The sequence below is a fragment of the Neoarius graeffei genome, chromosome 11 (assembly GCF_027579695.1).
Source record: "Neoarius graeffei isolate fNeoGra1 chromosome 11, fNeoGra1.pri, whole genome shotgun sequence".
NCBI classification, from domain to species: Eukaryota; Metazoa; Chordata; class Actinopteri; order Siluriformes; family Ariidae; genus Neoarius; species Neoarius graeffei.
In genome coordinates, this window is record NC_083579.1 from 52,521,051 (window position 1) to 52,535,375 (window position 14,325).

At 40.6% G+C, this 14,325-nt stretch overlaps 1 protein-coding gene across 6 annotated transcripts in view; it reads left to right on the forward strand.

The window, feature by feature from the left end:
* The window catches only part of slc25a21 (solute carrier family 25 member 21), a 167,116-nt gene that overhangs the window by 148,275 nt on the left and 4,516 nt on the right, over positions 1-14,325 (forward strand). For all 6 annotated transcript variants that reach the window (XM_060934166.1, XM_060934163.1, XM_060934168.1 and 3 more), the window contains 4 exons: positions 7,816-7,882; positions 11,241-11,300; positions 12,878-12,985; positions 13,083-13,247. In XM_060934166.1, coding sequence (XP_060790149.1) covers positions 7,816-7,882; positions 11,241-11,300; positions 12,878-12,985; positions 13,083-13,247 — 400 coding nt within the window. The remainder of the gene's footprint in view (positions 1-7,815; positions 7,883-11,240; positions 11,301-12,877; positions 12,986-13,082; positions 13,248-14,325) is intronic.

Consider the following 14,325-nt stretch of genomic DNA (forward strand, 5'->3'; position numbering starts at 1 on the left):
CATACAAAAATTCCTTGTTGGTATATTTGGTCATCCATCCATTATCTGTAGCCGCTTATCCTGTGCAGGGTTGCGGGCAAGCTGGAGCCTATCCCAGCTGACTATGGGTGAGAGGCGGGGTACAGCCTGGACAAGTCGCCAGGTCATCACAGGGCTGACACACAGAGACAAACAACCATTCACGTTCACACCTACGGTCAATTTAGAGCTACCAGTTAGCCTAACCTGCATGTCTTTGGACTGTGGGGGGAAACCGGAGCACCTGGAGGAAACCCACACAGACACGGGGAGAACATGCAAACTCCACACAGAAAGGCCCTCGCCGGCCACTGGGCTCAAATCCAGAACCTTCTTGCTGTGAGGCGACGGTGCTAACCACTACACCACTGTGCCGCCCTTGTATTTGGTCACTTAACTTCAATTCAGTTAGTTAGCAGATATTGAACAATAGAAGCCAAAGGTATTCAGTTCAAATTAGTAAAGGACCGGTTTCATAAAATCCCTTCAAATGTCGAGGTCTGGATAAGTGACTATCATGACTGAAAGGTGAGAACAGTTACCTTTAAACCTTAAATAAAATAAAATAAGAGACATGTTATTAATGCAGTAAGTAGTGTTGCCACCTTACAGCTCAGGGTCCTGGGTTAGATCTTGGTATCAGGTGTGGAGTTTCACATGTTCTCTCCATACCCAAAGGTGGATTACTTCAAATAAATTGCATTTAAGATAAAGTGGTTACCGAGTGTGTGTGAGCTGTTTTATTTCAAACATAGCTTTATAACCAAAAGAGCATTTCAAAATTGACCTAATTAGTTCTTTAAACTTAACTTGGTGGATGGGTTTAGGTAAGTGGAACAAAGAACAAGTTAAGGAAGCATGTGAATCTTTATAGGTCTGTGTACTCAAAGCAATCAATTTTAAAACCTAAATGGTTGAAGGCAATTAATTTTTAAATTCATTCTCACGATTAACGTTGTGTATACTTCCTCTACACCGCCTGTAAATCTTCATGATGGTCTTCTTCTTCATGATGATGTTGTTGTTGTTACTAGAGACTGTAGTGTTGTGAGAAAATGTTTCAGTTAAGAGAACCAGAAATAGACATATGATGGAATGGAGAATTGGGGGTTATGATATATAGTACCCACATTCTCAAGCCGACACAAGCAAACAGCCAGATCCTGTTTTATTGGAGATTTGGAATAGTGCTTGCCTTTTTGTCTATGGTGTGTTTTGTAGCGCTGACAGTTTTATACAACTAATCTGTTGTAAGGTGTGTGTGTGTGTGTGTGTGTGTGTGTGTGTGTGTGTGTGTGTGTGGCCACAGGTGACAGTGAAACAGCAAAAGTTCATGGGGAGTGACTGCTGTGAAATCCTTCACCAGCTCACAAATATTGCATGCCATTCTCACTCTCTGTGGAGCTGTCAGCAGTGCAATCAGCACACGCCTCCCCTGCAGACACCAGCTCTTCTTTCCTCAACTCCAATTATCACCCCTAGTATATTCGTGTTGTGGAATTACAGCCCAGTAGAAAGTATTATCATATCCACAGGGCAAGACAGTTTAGTGATAATTTACACCAATGGTGGAGGGATCCGTTATTGTAGAATTATTACTAGAAATAACCTTCTCACATATTTGCTTAGGTTCTATTTTGATAGAAATATTAAACCTCTCTGGCCCTGTTTACACTTGGTTTTAAAATTGCATCATGGATGATCAGATCGGCTTGGATTGCAAGTGGACAGCCGAGACACATCATCGTTTACACTTATGCGTATCGTGTGTTTTCAAGGTATCCAGCTGACCACTTGTGTTCAGAGTTTGTTACGCGTTACATCACTTCTGCTCGAAGGTCAAAATGCCCCGTGCACAGAAAATAATAATACTATCATTATTTTCTTGCACTCCAACCATGTACATCAGTGCAGTTCTCCATTTTTTTGAACAGTAGCGTGCAAAGCAACCACCATGTCCTGCATTTTCCTGTTGCATCCTTTTTGGGGACACATGACACATTAGCATTTACACTATAAAAGATATGTGGTCAAATGTGTACCAGACCATCCCAGCAAGTAGTTTGAATGATCAGATCCCAATGCGTCTTGATGGTCATTTACACTAGTATTTAGCGCTGTCCATTTGGGATCTGATTGCCTAAGATGCATTTTAAAATCAAGTGTAAACAGGCAATTATCTAAAAGCAAGGGATTCAACTGAGGATGAGATCACAGCTTTAAAGAGAACATGATTCCATGTTCTAGCATGTGCAACACGTCAGATAGGAACAGTACTAATGTAGAAATATACAACCCCAATTTCAAAAAAGTTGGGATGCTGTGTAAATTGTAAATAAAAACAATAATAAAAACAATAATTTGTACATCATGGAAACCCTATATTTAATTGAAAATAGCACAAAGACAACATATCAAATGTTGAAACTGAGAAATTTCATTGCTTTTTTTGAAAAATATATTCTCATTTTGAATTTGTCAGCAACACGTTTCAAAAAAAGTTGGAACGGGGCATGTTTACCACTGTGTTGCATCATCTCTACTTTTAACAACACTCTGTAAATGTTTGGGAACTGAGGAGACCAGTTACTGTAATTTTGAAAGTGAAATGTTGTCCCATTCTTGCCTGATATACAGTTTCAGTTGCTCAACAGTTCGGGGCCTCCTTTGTTGCATTTTGCACTTCATAATGCACCAAATGTTTTAAATGGGAGACAGGTCTGGACTGCAGGCAGGCCAGTTTAACACCTGGACTCTTTTACTACGGAGCCATGCAGTTTAAATATGTGCAGAAGGCAGTTTGGCATTGTCTTGGTGAAAGAAGGAAGGCCTTCCCTGAAAAAGATTTTGTCTGGATGGCAGCATATTGCTCTGAAACGTGTATATATCATTCAGCATTAATTATGCCTTCCCAGATGTACAAGCTACCCATGTCATGTGCACTAATGCACCTTCATACCAACACAGATGCTGGCTTTTGAACTGTCCACTGATAACAAGTCGGATGGTCCTTCTCCTCTTTAGCCTGGAGGACATAGTGTCCATGATTTCTAAAACGAATTTCTACTTTTGATTCATCAGACCTTGGGATAATTTTCCACTGCACCTCAATCCATCATAAAAGAGCTCAGGCCCAGAGAAGGTGATGGTGTTTCTGGATATTGTTTATATCTGGTTTTAACTTGCATTTGTGGATGCAGTAATGAACTGTTTTCACAGACGATGGTTTTCTGAAGTGTTCCTGAGCCCATACAGTGATTTCCACTTCAGACACGTGTCTGCTTTTAATGCAGTGTCTCCTGAGGACCTAAAGATCACAGGCACCCAGTGTCAGTTTTCAGCCTTGTCTCTTGCATACAGAGATTTCTCAAGATTCTCTGAATCTTTTAATGATATTATGGGCCACAGATGATGTGATCCACAAATTCTTTGCAATTTTACATTGAGGAACATTATTCTTAAATTGTTGCACTGTTTGCCCATGCAGTTTTTGGTGAACCCCTCCCCATCTTTACTTCTGAGAGACTCCGCCTCTCTGGGATGCTCTTTTTATACCCAATCATGTTACTGACCTGTTGCCAATTAACCAAATTAGGTTGTTTTTTTGTTTGTTTGTTTGTTTGGTTGGTTGGTTTTTTTTAGCATTACACAAATCTTTCAGTCTTTTGTTGCCCTGTCCCAACTTTTTTTGAAACGTGTTGCTGACGTCAATTCCAAAATGAGCATATATTTTTCAAAAAACAATAAAATTTGTTTCAACATTTGATATGTTGTCTTTGTACTATTTTCAATGAAATATAGGGTTTCCATGATTTGCAAATCTTTACATTCTGTTTTTAATTGTTTTACAGTGCCCCAACGTTTTTGGAATTGGGATTGTATTATGTACTGAACATTAGTAAATTGTGCACAGTTATTTCACAATCCATGTTGCATTTGTTGATTGGCAGGACAGTTGTAACTGAATGTGTCAAGATGTCAAACTAGTTGCCAGTGCCCAAGGCACGGTTCTGATTAATTTGGCCATAATTTGTGATTTAGTGTGGCTGAAGGCAGATGTGAGTTTATGTGTAATTGATCATGATCTCTCCATAGCTAAACAGAAAGTCTTAAATAAGGTAGTCTGGAACAACTAGTTGTCAAAAAAAAATGTGCAGGTGGTGATAAAGGTACAAGCATTTACTTGCCACAATTCACTCTTATTTGTTTTTATTTTGCCTGTATTTGGCAGGTATAATATTACATGTTTGTGTCTCTTCTTGCTGTTTCATGATTGATGATTCTGTGTTATTCTTAGCCAGGGACAAGGTTATAGCTTCCTTTAGTAAATAGCAATGTTTGCAGATGAAGCATGCAGGCTGATGATCGAGTATCAGGGCACCTGGGCTGCAGCATGCATAGGATCATGTGTATTTGAGAGATACTAAAAAGAAATATCTACTAGTTACTTGAAGTCCATATCCAAACCTAGACTGGAATCAAACATATGGCTCATTATCCAATTTGGTTAATGCGTTGTTTCCTTCCTCCCTTTTTGTTATGATGAGTTATGTGGCTCTGTGTTGAATGGGACAAAATGGGTTTATGGAAATCAAAGACAAATCACACCTATACAAACACCGGCAGCTGGACCCACACAGATCCTAAATGGGAATGGATTTGTTTACGAAGGCCTAGTGGAGACCTTGCGTGTGCTTTACATTTAGAGTCAAATCAGCATTCAAACCAGGCTCAGTCAAATATGGTCTTGAGTGTGTGTGTTACAAATCTGAGCTTTATCTCACCACCTGATGATTTCTCAGACTAACCACTCCCGGAAAGTGTGTTTGCATGCATCGGAGAAGGGTCTTCCTTTCTGACTGTGCGCTCCCACACTCGCGAAAGTTCACTTCTGTCAGTGCAGCCGGCTTTCCGTTGCCATCCTATTCATAAACTTGCAGAAAAGCGATACATTACGTCCCAGTGAATGAGTTATTTGTTTGTCAGAGGGAGAAATAGGCTTGCGAGATGGGTTGTGGTAAAACTTGAGGGAATCAAGCCATCTTTGTTTGCAGAAGCAACAATATTTACACCCAAAAGCAATCAGCCAAGAACATCTCTGTTGACCACGACTGGGTCATGTTTTCACAATACAGTTGTGTGGTGGGTTTCACACTCAGAAGTCATGTTACACTGTCTTCTCTGTCCACAAATGTGTGTTCAGTATCAACATGTGAATGATCTGCTACTCAAAAACCCTTCCTGCTCACTATGTTTCTCTTTCATTTTTACATTCTCAGCACAACCTACCTGACATGTAGAGCCTTGACAATTAAGTTCCGATGAACTTGAGCATACCATGAGGCTATTTTGGCTTCTCCTGGAAAATCTACAGTTAGTTCTGGCATTAGGTTGTCATTGTCTCAATCTCTTTTACATAGAATGTAGGCTTTGTTGTTGTTTTTTTTAACGCAAAGAGCATACATTTGTATTACATATACTGTACAGTATTTATTAGCATGAAAAATTTTATTACTTTGAAGTGTACATATAAAATCTTGTTTGCTTAAATGAAAATCTCATCTCATTATCTGTAGCCACTTTATCCTGTTCTACAGGGTCGCAGGCAAGCTGGAGCCTATCCCAGCTGACTACGGGCGAAAGGCGGGGTACACCCTGGACAAGTCGCCAGGTCATCACAGGGCTGACACATAGACACAGACAACCATTCACACTCACATTCACACCTACGGTCAATTTAGAGTCACCAGTTAACCTAACCTGCATGTCTTTGGACTGTGGGGGAAACCGGAGCACCCGGAGGAAACCCACGCGGACACGGGGAGAACATGCAAACTCCACACAGAAAGGCCCTTGCCGGCCACGGGGCTCGAACCCGGAACCTTCTTGCTGTGAGGCGACAGCGCTAACCACTACACCACCATGCCGCCCTAAATGAAAATCTAACCAGTGAATTTGAGAAATGATTTGAGAAATGTTGTTTATTAAGTGGCTTTAATTCAGAGATATTAGAAATTTCAGAGATGTTAGAAATTACTTTCTTTTACTGGAACAATCTAGATCTAATTTAATAGGAAAACGGCAAAGTTTTCTACTTGAATCAGTCAACTACTCTAATTAGGCACTTGTAGCACAACACATACGTATGTTTTATAGTTAATATTAGCACCATGAGTCTCTTATCTATAAGCTTAACAGGTTTACACTGCAAGTGCGTCTGCCTTTAATAAAGCACTCGTTTCGAGTCTTATTAGGATCTGAGAGTGAGCAGTTAATATACTCCACTAAGATTTAATCTTCCTTCATGAATTGCTATTCTGTATCATTTTGTTTAGTCTGTGGCAGTCATTAATAATTAGTGATTGAAACAAAACATGATAAACTCCAGGTGTTCAAAATCGTTCGACTTGCAGTTTACAGTACTTGCCCTCTCTCACATTATATCTGGGAATCTTACTAAACACGAACATTTCTCCATGCCCTCAGTGGTGGTGTTGCAGATAGAGAGAGAAAGGAGTTTCCCGTGCTCAGACTTGTCCTGACATTAAGATTAAGAAAACAGAGTCAGGTTTCAACTGCAAAAATGTATATATGTGCTGTCTAAACAGGGTCTGCCTATCAGTCTACTTGAGAATAATGAAAGTGAGAATATTTAGATTACTGGAGAGCATTGCTGTTTCCTCTGGTGTTGATTACAATCTTTCAGCAGTAGCGTGTTTACTGAGACTGTAAATTAAATTCCTTATGATGAATATTCATATTAACTACCTGTAAAAATGTGGGCAGTTGCAGGGTAAGATGCTTGTACTTTTACACATGATAAAGTATGTTCAGAGATTTCTAATAGTTAGGATTTATTTTAAAATGTACTCCAAGCAGTGTAACCTCATCAGTGAATGTTATTCTAACAATTAGTGTTCATTTATTAATTAGTTTTTCTACGTTAAGCTATCTCAGCTGTTAATAACCTTGTTGTACTGTCGAATACAGATAAGGCCTGTTGCAGGTTTGTATTAGCCCCAATAATTAACATACTTATCAGAGGTCATTCTTTTTATGAGGTATGTTGTTATTTTGGTTAAGCACGTTTGGAAATGAAACTGAGCTGAAGTTTTTAGAGATGAGGCAGCAACTATTTCACCTATTGCAGTGCTAAGCTTTTTATATTCACTATTTCCACTTTACAGAGCAGTTTTTGCTGGTTGAAGTTTATAGACCAGCTGAACCTGTTTCCAGGCAGGAAACAAGTGCTTTGAAACAAACAGACAAGAACAGTTGAAGCTCTGTGAAGATAATCAGCAGTGTGTGCCAGTCATGATAGGGGTGGTTTTCCATAGAAATGGCGCAATGAAGCTGACTACCAGGATACTGTTGGCAGCCAGTGGAATGATTGCCAGTCTGTTTCTCACGATTACTGTGTACTGACAATTCAAGGTGTTTGTTGGCATGAGCTTTAATGTCATGTAATTTTACCATTGTAGGGTTTGGGTTGAAATGGATTAATTGTACATGAACAGTGGCGTCCTCCATTCATTCTAGGAACATCTGGCCAGCAGTGCACATTTTCTGTGGAAGTACCTACCATTTTGATGACTCCTGAATTATGTAAACATGTATTAGGATTGAATGGTTAACAGGTGTTCACAGATCTTTAAGCACTATTTGTAAAATGTTTAGATAGTTGTGCACATTTCCTTGATCAGCTTCACTCTCTGTCCTGAATTCAGTTAAATGAAAACTTTGTGTGTGTTCATCATACTGGTGTTTGAATGTTAATGACTTGTCTTCTGTTTACAGAGTGTATGGTTTTTACAAGGGAATCCTGCCACCAATTCTAGCCGAGTCGCCAAAGAGGGCAGTTAAGGTAACAACCATCTGACAAAACAGACTAATAATATACACAACAAACACACGAACCTACAGTAGACCCGGGTGTGTCGTCCTTGCACCCAGTTAGTAGAATTTCACCCAAAACATGCAGGGTTAAACACAAGCCTTCTTCCTCTGTTTATCCTCACGCTCTGTATATTTGCTATGAACCTTCAATATTGACTTCCATGCCATCTGATCGTCCCAGGTCATACTTTCAGTTATACCGGGGCCAAGCTAAAAAATTGATAGTCCCAGCATCTTGGTTATCCCAGGGCCAGTGTGACTTGAAGGCCTGGGATGGAAGGGTTTAGTCCAAGTGGAGAGAGAGAAAGTGCTTGAGTGTGGGTGCCCATGCACAGCTGGTACACAGTGTAAAACTTCTAGGGTATGGGGGTAGCCAGGATGGGGCCTTTTGCTCCTGCAGTCTGGTTGTCAACCAAGGAATGAGCTATAGCCTCATGCCAGGGCACACTGGAAAGGCCTCTGGAAGCTGGTGGAGAGGGATCAGAAGGTTAGCTGTAACCGATTGCATACAAAAATTAGTATATTACCATATACACTGACTTTAATAGGGACAGTACCCTTGTCTATTCATACAATTATCTGAACAGTCAATCATGTGGCAGCAGCATAATGCATCAAATCATACAGATAGGGGTCACCAGCTTCAGCTGAAATGTGATTTCATTGACTTGCCATAGTAGATGGTGTCAGATGGTTTGGTTTGAATATTTTAGAAATTGCTGATCTCCTATGATGTTCACGCACAACGTTCTCTAAAGGACTGGCTACAGCAGGCACAGGTTCACTGAAGCAGGACAAGTTAAGATTGGAAAAACATTGTCTGGTCTTTCTCTAATCTTCACCTATCCAGTCTAAGCAAGCCTGTAGCCACTGAAACCTGCTCTTAGCCTATAGGATTGGAAATAATATGCTCTTCTGCTGTTGCAGCTCATCTACCTCAAGGTTTCACATGTGATGTGTATTCGGAGTTGCTTTTTTATGGTTGTTCACCATGAAGGTAAAGAGTGGTTATTTGGGTTACCATAGCCTTCTTATGAGCTTAACTAGTCTATCCATTTTCTTCTGACCTCTCTCATCAACAAGGTATTTCTGCCAGCAGAACTGCTGCTCACTGGATGATTTTTGTTTGATGTACCATTCTGTGTAAACACTGGAGTGTGTTTGAATGTTGTACACGAAAATTGCACATTTGTAAAATGCATTCTTTCTTTCTTTTCTGATCCTATTTGGGTAACTACTGTTTCTTAGTATGAGATTATTGGATTACTTGTTAAAACTAGTTTATTACCTTAATCAATTTTATATACATACACACACAGTGCCTTGCAAAAGTATTCATCCCCCTTGGTGTTTGTCCTGTTTTGTTGCATTACAAACTGGAATTAAAATGGATTTTTTTTTTTTTTTTTGGGGGGGGGGGGGTTTAGCACCATTTGATTTACACAACATGCCTACTACTTTAAAGATGCAAATTGTTGTTTTATTGTGACAATAATTAAAATGAAAAAACAGACATCTGGAGTGTGCATAGGTATTTATCCCCTTTCGTATGAAACCCCGAAATAAGAGCTGGTCCAACCAATTCACTTCATAAGTCACATAATTCGTTGATTCAGATCCACCTGTGTGCAAAAGTGTCACATGATCTGTCACATGATGTCTATATAAATCAACCTGTTCTGGAAGGACCCTGACTCTGCAACACTACTAAGCAAGCAACATGAGAACCAAGGAGCACTCCAAACAGGTCAGAGACAAAGTTGTGAAGAAGTATAGATCAGGGTTGGGTTATAAAAAAAAAAAATCCCAAACTTTGAATATCCCAGAGAGCACCATTAAATCCATTATAGCAAAATGGAAAGAATACGGCACCACTACAAACCTGACAAGAGAAGGCCGCCCACCAAAACTCACAGACCAGGCAAGGAGGGCATTAATCAGAGATGCAACAAAGACACCAAAGATAACACTGAGGGAGCTGCAAAGATCCACAGTGGAGATGGGAGTATCTGTCTATAGGACCACTTTAAACTGTACACTCTACAGAGTGGGGCTTTAGGGAAGAGTGGCCAGAAAAAAGTCATTGCTTAAGAAAACAAATTTGGCGTTTGCCCAACAGCATGTGTCAGACTCCCCAAACACATGGAAGAAGATTCTCTGGTCAAATGAGACTAAAATTGATCTTTTTGGCCATCATGGGAAGTGCCATGTGTGGCGCAAACGCAACACCCTGAGAACACCATTCTTACAGTGAAGCATGGTGGTGGCAACATCATGCTGTGGGGATGTTTTTCATCTGCAGGGACAGGAAAGCTGGTCAGGACTGAAGGAAAGATGGATGGCACTAAATACAGGGCAATTCTGGAGGAAAATCTGTTTGAGTCAGCCAGAGGTTTGAGACTGGGACGAAAGTTCACATTCCAGCTGGACAATGACTCTAAACATACTGCTAAAGCTACACTGGAGTGGTTTAAAGGGAAACATTTAAATGTCTTGGATTGGCCTAATCAAAGCCCAGACCTCAATCCAATTGAGAATCTGTGGCATAACTTGAAGATTGCTGCACACCAACACAACCCGTCTAACTTGAAGGAGTTGGAGTAGTTTTGCCTTGAGGAATGGATAAAAATCCCAGTGGCTAGATGTTCTAAGCTAATAGAGACATACCCCAAGAGACTTGCAGCTGTAATTGCAGCAAAAGGTGGCTCTACAAAGTATTGACTTTGGGGTGGGTGAATACCTATGCACACTCCAAATTTCTGTTTTTTCATCTTCATTATTGTTTGTGTCACAATAAAACAATTTTCACCTTTAAAGTGGTAGGCATGTTGTGTAAATCAAATGGTCCTAACCCCCCAAAAATCTATTTTAATTCCAGCTTGTGATGTGACACAACAGAACACAAAGAGGGGATGAATACTTTTGCGAGAGAGAGAGAGAGAGAGAGAGTGTGTGTGTGTGTGCGTGCGCATATTCCATTTGTTAGATCCTTTGCTGTATTGGTTTTGTTTTTAAAGAACATATTTTTGACTTGTTCAAATTAGTTTTGCTCTGATATCATTTTTACAATTTGACAGTGATCACTTCTCATAGCTGAACATCTCATTAATGCTGTGTGGGCACGTGAGAGCATGTTGCTGTTATGATCTTCATGGTCTGTGTGAGCTGTGTTTACTCAAGGTGGTGGCATGACTTGCATATCTCTCTCTCTCTCTCTCTCGCGCGCGTGCGTGCGTGTGCACATATTAGTATTTGCACACATGCATGTAAGTTGGTAAATACATGTGTGTATGTTCATCTCCATCTTTGTCCTGTCTATGCTATAGTTTTTCACCTTTGAGCAATACAAGAACCTGCTAAGTTACACTTCCATATCTCCGGGCCTGGTAAGTCATTTCATATGCGCAGTACATGCATACATACTATATGCATAAACACACAGACACCAGTGATCATAGTGCAATTTTATTTCTTTCATGCTTTAGAAATCTGTGCAGGATGTGTTAAAGTTGGTCGAGTGAGAAACACAAAGAGTACAGAGAGACAGAAACACAAAGAGACAATGTACAATTATCAGTTGATATATTGCCTGAGTAAGTTCAGTGCTCAGAGTAATAAATGACTACAAGCCTGGTATCACCTCCAGCATTCCTAAATCTGCTGGCAGAAAGCAAGACTTGTATGTTAGCCAAGTGAAGTGTATGATGGATGATTCATAACTGTGACAGCACTTGGTTACCTGCAGCCCAGTAGATGAGCTGCTTCAGTAAGCTTTGACACACGCACGCACACATACCCGTGCACACACGCACATGTGCGCTCTCCCTCTCTCTATATATCTGTACATTTCCCATCTAGAATTTGTTTGTACAGCCATAGTATAGAAATATTTATCTGGCCCATCCATTACAGCCCTAACTCAGCCTTCTTCCATCCTCCCTGAACATGTCATGCTGTACCTACCTAGGCAGCTGGAAGATCTGGTATACACTGTGAAATATCTGGCACAATCAGGATAGGTGGGATCATTAGCAATGGACTGAATTTATTAAGGGGCATGTGTGAGTAGTGTGGCAGAGCCCCCTCTTCCTGTTCAGTGCAGCTGAAACAGCTCAGCTTGATGGATGAGGACGTATGCAGTAAAAATACAAATAACAAATGAAAGAGTGGACGGCTAGCTGTGTAAACATGGCTGAGGCTTGTTTGAGATGATGGTCCAGCGTGGTGTGATGGGGGATAGATACTGAGCGAGAGTAATGAGACGCGTACTCAGCCCTGACATCTTCTCATTCCACTAGTACTTACCCGAGTACACAAATATACATACACATACAGCATTTATATATCGAGATCTGCTGACATTTTGTAAAAACAGTGGCATCTAATTTGGGTATCTAACATGCGTATATGTATGTTGACGTGAACTATATTATAAATTTCAATAGTTTCCTCTGTTACTATGCATAAGATCTAGATGCCAGTTTAGTGTGTGTGGACTAGTTGAACAAATAAACACGCTATCCATTCATTAAAAAAAAAAAAGTCTATGGGATCTTTAAGAGGAATTTTTTTTTTAATTCGGATTCATTCAAGCCATTCAAGTGAAGCTTTTATTTCTGCATATGGACAAATTAATCTTTGTTTCTGTCAATTTGTCTGAGGCAATTCATTCATCTTTGTCTTCTGTCTGTGTCCCTATTCTTCTCTGTATAAATGAATTCATTTATGGAAGCAGTTTCATTCAGTTAGGAGGTTAAAGTCAAGCCATCCATCGGAACAAATGCATTTGTAGCAAGCTTAATATCACTGTTGCATTGTTCACAATTCATTACAGTGTTGGTCAGACATTCATATCTAAAGCATTGACTGATCATCCAAAATATGCTGAGTGTTTGTATATGACGTAAACATGGTCTTTATGATGGCTCTTTTGGCTACTTACATCTTTCTCTGTCTACGTCAGGCTTTCTCCATAGCTGGGCTTGGCTCGGGTTTAACAGAAGCGCTGGTGGTTAATCCATTTGAGGTAGTGAAAGTGAGCCTTCAGGCCAACAGAGATTCCTTCAAAGTGGTAAGAGACAATAGTGACAATAGTGTTTTGAGACTGATGTCATAGTGTACTTTTAATGGTAAGCTTCTTCTGTTCCTTTGCCTGTTTTCTCATCCAGCAACCATCCACATTTGCCCAGGCTCAAATGATTATTAATTCAGATGGCTTTGGTCTACGTGGGCTAAATAAGGGTCTGACCTCAACACTGGGACGCCATGGCATCTTCAACATGATCTACTTTGGCTTCTACTTCAATGTTAAAAACCTGCTTCCTGCCAGCCAGGTAAAAAATGTAACCTTGGGGGTGATGGATGTAATTCATTGACCTCATAAAGATGTGTAGTTGTCTTAAAGGAACAGTCCATTGTATTTCCATAATGAAATATGCTCTTATCTGAATTGAGACGAGCTGCTCCGTACCTATCCGAGCTTTGCGCGACCTCCCAGTCAGTCAGACGCAGTCAGACGCGCTGTCACTCCTGTTAGCAATGTAGCTAGGCTCAGCATGACCAACGGTATTTTTTGGGGCTGTAGTTAGATGCGACCAAACTCTTCCGCGTTTTTCCTGTTTACATAGGTTTATATGACCAGTGATATGAAACAAGTTCAGTTACACAAATTGAAACGTAGCGATTTTCTATGCTATGGAAAGTCCGCACTATAATGACAGGCGTACTAACACCTTCTGCGCGCTTCGGCAGCGCATTGATATCTGAGCTCCGTATCAGTGCGCTGCCAAAGCGCGCAGAAGGTGTTAGTACGCCTGTCATTATAGTGCGGACTTTCCATAGCATAGAAAATCGCTACGTTTCAATTTGTGTAACTGAACTTGTTTCATATCACTGGTCATATAAACCTATGTGAACAGGAAAAACGCGGAAGAGTTTGGTCGCATCTAACTACAGCCCCAAAAAATACCGTTGGCCATACTGAGCCTAGCTACATTGCTAACAGGAGTGACAGCGCATCTGACTGCGTCTGACTGACTGGGAGGTCGCGCAAAGCTCGGAGAGGTACGGAGCAGCTCGTCTCAATTCAGATAAGAGCATATTTCATTATGGAAATACGGTGGACTGTTCCTTTAATGACACCTAAAGAGCAAGAACTGTAATAATGATGCAAAGTGAATTTTACACTGTCATTCAAGTCAAGTCAAAGTCCCTTCCCATGCCATGTGGCGCATAGGGCAGCGCCGATCTCCGTTTCCGTAGCCCTCGGCCTCTCGCCTATTACATAGCTAGAGTTACAGTGAGGGGCTAGTCCTCTGGTAACCGCGAGAGTTTGACTTCCCATTCACATCTGTATTGCAGCGTGCCTTGCCAGATGGCAGTAGGTACCATTTTTATGATGGTCTTTGGTAT